The following is a 6,503-nucleotide window of genomic DNA, read 5'->3' as shown; positions in this document are numbered from 1 at the left end:
TCCTCTATATAATAAATAACTTGAATGAAGTCCTTATTGACCGATCGACTAAAAGAAGAGGAATATGCAATTACGATTCAAAATAGTCAAACTTCAATCATTTCGATTTGTTTATTTTAAAAGGATAAAATATATGGGGAATGGTCTGGATTGGAGATGTTCAACATCTCCATCTGAACACAACTTTGAGCCTTTGATTCTAAAGAAGAATGCAAGAAAATGGAGGGATTCCTTCTGAATCATAAGAACAGATAATTCAATTACATCAATCCTTATTTACGGGCAACAGATACCACACACAGTTTCAAAGTGGGAGAGTCCATTGAGCAGTAAATACGATTAGTCATTCGGAATTATGTAAAATCTTGGATTGACTTTTACGACCTTTAGAACCTCACTATAGGTTCTTCATGAAATCTATATAAATTATAATACATCCATTTAAAAGTCATGATTAATGTGTATTTTGATTATAAGACGCATGAGATGGTGAGTCACAAATAGTGTGCCACTTTGTGCCTGTGTGACACCTGTACCTTGATTATAAGATCTGGGCTCACGTGTCACAGAAAAGATTAAGATCCCCTATTCAAAAGTAGACTCGACTGATAGGGGATGGCCAATGTACGATACGCCCATCAATTCTTTCTCATTCTTGTGATATGAAGGGCAGTTTGAAGACGTTTTCCCACCCTTTGCGTAATTATTTGTGGATAGCAAAAACAAGGCGAAATTGAGTTCTTTAGGAAAAATAAGGTTTGGAACTATGTTTCCTAGTTCATCGGTTCGCTTAGTTCGAATTAGGATTCGTGGTTTGCACTCTAGAATGAATCCAATTCATAGTGGTGCGGTGGGTGAGAATTTGTTTCTTGGTTCGCTTTGCATTCCTAGATCAGTTCGAATGCTTAGTTCGTTTGTGCATATATATAATTCAAGTATATAAGTTATACATATAATTATAATGTTAAAAAATATAAGTTAAATAAAAATAAAATATTAAAATAATCCATATTTTAAATGTAAACAATGAAAAAAGATATATAATAAATTGGTTAGATTTGCTAAACCTAATATTTTGGTTAGTTGAACCTGATCAATATTCGATGGATTTGTGGTTTGCTTGATTTTGCTAATCCAGTATGAAACTTATAACAAACTGGTTCGCCTTGTACTGATTTTTGGTTTGGACTAGTGGCAACAAATTAGATAACATAGGTTTGAAAATAGTATTTATTCCCTCTCAAGTCTTAATTCCAGATGCCCTTGGTTGGTCCCACGTTTACCCATAATTGAAGCTTAAAAATAATCTCTAATCCGATTGTTATTGGTTTCAGATCCGGAATGAGACTCTTGGAATCAAAATCGATCCTATAAATAACTTATCGATTAAAAAATAATTTTTTTTAATGCGAAAAAAATAATTATATATTAAAATATAAAATTATTTTTTCTATATTTAAAAAAAAATTCTAATTTGTAATTCCTCAACTAAGAGTTGTTAATAGTAACAATGATCAAGCAAAATTTTGATAAGAAAATCTTAGAAAATTATGGTATGGAGTATTTGTTTGCAAGTAAAATAAGAATGGACGTTTGGTAAAGAGAACAGTAATGGCAAAGACTCCACATTAATAGTTATGAATTTGACCCATTTAAAACATTTTGTAATGTAACAAAAATCAATTATGAATTAAAAAACAAATCTTTCATGTTCTTCTCTTCTCTTAAAATTTCTTAATGCACATTCAATTGAATCCATTATCTCTATGATATTTCAAACTACCTCTTGTTAGTCATAAACACTAAAGATGAAAAAAACAATTCATTGATTTCAAGGAGGAATTATTGAAGATAATAACTAAATATCATCACATAAAGTAGAATGTTTATATAAAGTTCCATCAAAACCTAGAGGGGTTGGCTCAAAGGCAATTTTGAACCAATAAACTGTGGAAGTTTATAGGTTGTGAGTTCGATACCCAATACGAGCACTAATTCCTCGAGGCCTCCAGCGAGGCCACACCCTCACTTACCCAATGCATGTGATGTGCGGGTGTTGCACGTGATTCTAGTCCTATTAGTCGGAAGCAAGTTCGGATATCCCCGTCATAAAAATTAAAAAAAAAGTTCCATCAAATAGTCATTATTTTCTTTTGTGAACTCAAAAGACTATTAGACATCAAACTTACTGTGTTCATGGATACAACAAAGTTGTGCTTCAATTACGCGTCAGCCTGACAAGATTGGGTACCAAATGAGAGGCAATGAAGACTTATCAAGAATGTGGAAGCCGTGCAATAACTCATAACATTCGTGGTCGTTGCGTTACGTAATTTTTGGAAGAGAACTTACGTTACTCGTTTGTAAGTTTGTTTAAAAAAACGTATATAAATATAAAATTTGGCCCATGCAGGTCTCGAACCTGCGACCTTCGCGTTATTAGCACGACGCTCTAACCAACTGAGCTAATAGGCCTGGATATTTGCCTCTCCTCATATTTCATAATACTTAAAAAAGATTATTGTATATAAAATTGTTGGCTATCCTGAGGCATACAGATTTACAGTTCTCAAACTTTTCATGTTAGGAGAATCGATTGAGTGTGCCACCTGGGGTAGTCAGATTATTACGATTCTTAATCATAATTATAGATCTTGTCACATTTCATTACCGAGATATTCTGGGGTTAGGGGAACCAATTTAGCGAGCAAAATGACATTTTCAAATTCCAAGAGGATAAGTAGGGGTATCAATGGGTGGCTTCATAAAGTAACCAGAGCAATCATATTTTTTTTTTTCACTTTGATTCTCATTGGTTCTAATTCCATGATAAGTGGAATCGAAATTGGAGTTGACACCGCTAAGAATTGGGGGTGCCCATTGATTTTTTTTTAATTATTATTTTTAATATAACCCCTATAGCCAGTGGACCAGACCCATATTAAGGCTTTGCCCAGTTCATAAACTATGATTTTATTCAATGACTAATTTCAGGGAACGTGCAATGCGTGCACATCACACGCGAGCACCAGGTAAGTGAGGGTATGCCCTTGCAGGTGGTTCCTAAGAAATTAATGCTCATACTGGGTATTGAACTCACAACCTACAAGCATTAACCGCTTTGAGTTGGCATCCATTGATTTTGATTCTCAAGAAATGAATAAAACAAAATAAAAACAAAAATCTTGAGTCGTGTAGCATTGTATCTTCTTTACATTCTAAGTCATTTGCCATCACAGGCTATGGGAAAATGTTTTCAACAAGTTAATCCAAGGAAAAATAAAAAGATATGCAAAATAAATTAATTCAAATTACGTGTGAGTACTTATAGGAAGGTAAATAGAATTTTATTGATAAATGAGAAACTAAAGATGCTTCGAAATAAAAAATGAAGAAATTTTTACAATACTTGGTTTAGCCAAATACGATTTGAGGGATTTTGTAGATTCATTGATTAGGGTTTTGATCAAATGATATTTATAATCTTTCACAAAAAGAAATAATAATTTAATTATTTATGAAAACATATCAATTGGTACAACCTAATACAGATAAAGAATGCAGCCTAAAGTAATTTGGATTGGTTCTGAATGTAAAGCTCAAGAAAAACATTATCTAGAGTGCTTTGGAGATTAGGTGTTGTTTGTTAAACTGAAAAAAATAAGTGCTGAATAGCATTAAGCGCTGAAACTTATAAGCGCTGAATTTAAGTGCTAAAAAAGTTGTTTGTTTAGATGTTGAATCATGTTTGTTACACATTGCTGAAACTGATAAATTGTCTTTGTTACCCTTACAATCATATTATACATTGTTACATGTTTTAAATGCTTATTTATTATCAAACACAATAAAATATATTATTTCTTATAAAATTAAAATACAATTTATTTTTAAATAATAAATAATACTCAAATCTTCAATTTAGAAATAATAATTTCTATTTATAAAAGCCCACAAATTTCAAATTAAAAATAATAATGTCATACAAGTCACCAAAATTTGAAATCAACTTTAAAAAGAACTTAATTTTTTATGAATAATTTTCGATGGAAATGAAGGATGTGTAATTATAAAAGCACCCTATGAATTAATAAGGGCAACCCACACTATAGCCATTTTTTGTTTTGTTTTATATAGATTAAAATTTTTGGAATGACCAAATTTTTAGTGAGGATAATTTATATGGTCTAGAGATCATTCTCACCAAAAATCAGTTTATTTTGAAACTTCTAACTCGTTAAAAATAGTTTTCAAAAAAAAAAAAATGGACAATTTACTATTCTTGAACTTGTTTTGATAGGGTTAAAAGTTTTAAGATGTGCTGATTTTTTGTGAGAATGATCTCCTCATTGTAGAGATCATCCTCACCAAAAATCAACTCATTCCAAAAATTTTAACTCATATAAGACAAAATAATTTAGCTATGGTGTGGGTTTATTAATTTGTGGGGTGTCTATATACTTATCCATGGGATATAAGAGGTAATATCCTTTTAAGAATAAGGGCATAGTTGTCCATGCTCAAAAAAACAAAGGGCATACTTGTCCGTGTTGAAAAAGCGAAGTGCTTACCGCTTCAGCACTTTTTTTCAGCATCAAAATAGTGCTGAATTTTTTTCACTTATTTTCAGCAATAAGCACGAGTAAACAAACGCGCTATTTTGACAAAAGTGCTGAATTTAATTTTTTTCAGCAATAAGCACTGAAAAATAGCGCAAACAAACACCACCTTAGATTTCTAAAGAAATAGAATGTAAATTTCTACTTTTAGAGAGAATATCGTGGAAGCCTTTTGGATCTGGTGGTCCTGCTTCAAAGAAGAAGCGTCGTTTAGATTCTCCACTCCACTGAGAAAGCGATCCACGATAACGACCCTTATTATGACGCACACAGTGACGTAATCTTTTAATTAATTTTGAGAGCTTCTATTGCCACACCAACTTTTACTAACGCCACTTAATTCTTTGATGATTTATAAATGAATTGGATTGGCGTTAGAAAAAGTTGTTGTGCTTGTAGGAATAGAATCTCTTAATGAAAATTATAGTAGTAAAAAAAATCATTTTCATTAGCTAAATTCTCTATTACACCCAATATATTAACAAAAACTAACATATATAAAAAAATAAAAATAAAAAAAAGGAGTAAAGAGAACCACTATCTAATCAAGTATCTTGATCATGATTATTTACGAAACAAAATCACCATAATCAACGTCATGATCATCATCATAACCTACGCTTGACCGTTGTTTTTCGTCCAGCATCAATCTTCGTCTTCACGCTTTCGAACTCCGAAATCGGGCATGGTATTGTAATTCCACCCGGATGATCAAACCCGTATTCCTTTTCAGCTTCCCTCAGTAACTTTCCAAATAAAGGGTGATTAAAGTAAATAACCGGTACCAAGAACCGGTGCGGGTCGTCATCTTTCTGACCCACGTACACAGCCAAATGTCCTTTTGGCACCTCTACTTGTTTCGGTTCGAACGAGTCCTGATCCACCCGATTGTAATCTGAAGCTGATCTCGTAAAACAGAGCTCTTTTGCTTCTCGCTTCAAACAACTACCCCAGTTGTAAATTTTCGTCATCATCGTCTTGTTTTTATGTTCCGTAGCTCCTAATCGTTGATACCTAGCGGGGTTTTTTTTGGGTCTGAAAACCCATTTGAAGACCCGAACGAGTTTTCGCCCCAATTTGAAACCTCTGGCTTTCCTCATAGCTTTTTTTTTTTTTTCTCAAGAGAGAAGAGAAGAGGAGAGAAGAAAAGATTGTATTTTTTTGGGGGTTTTCGCGATTGTTGTTGTTTAAGGGAAAGGCCAAGGGTCTGCCACCGACATCGTTAGACGAGAGAGACTGAGGCAGATTTCAGAGAGAGAGTTGGGGATATTTGACATAATGGGGATTTGGGAAATTTGAGTTTGAGAAGAAGAATTTCATCCGATTATTTGATGATTCGATTGAGTCGAGCCCAGCTTCGATTGAAACTGGAGAATAGGGTTCTTTGGATCAAGGCTTCCAAAGCGATTTATAAAGGCAGAGTGAGAGAGAGAGAGAGAGAAGGAAGAATGGCAAGGGAGAATAGTTAAATAGAGAGAGAAAGTTGGAGAGGTCAAGGTCGGCTAAGTGGACGGTTGAGATGTATTAGGTGAGATGAAAAAAGTTTCCAAAATAGATGAGAATCCCGATAGAACATTTTTTTTTTTTGAGAAATCAAAGATTAATCAAACATTTATGACCATTAAATGCGGCCTTGCCTAGAAGGTCTAGCCGCCAATTAAGGAAAGAGTATGCTTCAGTAGCCTTGTAGTTGTAAAACATTTGTGTATGATAACCGTTACAACTCGTTGATATAAAGTGGTGCTGCCTCTAGGTGGGTCCTTGTTATATCGATAGAGTTTGACGTGGCATGATTATGGACAGTTAGCATTATGATTATGGTAAGACGATAAACACTATATATTATCTGAATATAAAATATCATGCTTTTGTTCAACATGAGTT

General features: G+C 33.3%; 1 protein-coding gene and 1 non-coding gene across 2 annotated transcripts; both read right to left on the bottom strand.

Annotated features, from left to right (window-relative positions):
- Nucleotides 1-2,401: 2,401 nt before the first annotated feature.
- TRNAI-AAU (transfer RNA isoleucine (anticodon AAU)) lies at nucleotides 2,402-2,475 on the bottom strand. Its single transcript has one exon. It is a non-coding gene; the product is annotated as a tRNA-Ile (tRNA).
- Nucleotides 2,476-5,046: 2,571 nt separating this feature from the next.
- On the bottom strand, nucleotides 5,047-6,065 carry LOC147389456 (SAUR-like auxin-responsive protein family). Its single transcript, XM_086419313.1, has one exon. It carries the CDS (start codon nucleotides 5,717-5,719, stop codon nucleotides 5,228-5,230), a length of 492 nt encoding a protein of 163 aa, XP_086275439.1. The 5' UTR covers nucleotides 5,720-6,065; the 3' UTR covers nucleotides 5,047-5,227.
- Between the last annotated feature and the right edge of the window lie 438 nt (nucleotides 6,066-6,503).

This window comes from Akebia trifoliata, chromosome 12 (assembly GCF_017979445.1).
Source record: "Akebia trifoliata isolate Shusen 1 chromosome 12, ASM1797944v1, whole genome shotgun sequence".
In the NCBI taxonomy this organism is placed as follows: domain Eukaryota; kingdom Viridiplantae; phylum Streptophyta; class Magnoliopsida; order Ranunculales; family Lardizabalaceae; genus Akebia; species Akebia trifoliata.
The sequence above is the reverse complement of the archived record's forward strand: the minus strand, read 5'-3'. Positions and strand labels throughout refer to the sequence as shown.

What these genes read in the sequence shown, in the direction of transcription:
- LOC147389456 (XM_086419313.1), bottom strand. Translation starts at nt 5,719, where the DNA reads ATGAGGAAAGCCAGAGGTTTCAAATTGGGGCGAAAACTCGTTCGGGTC.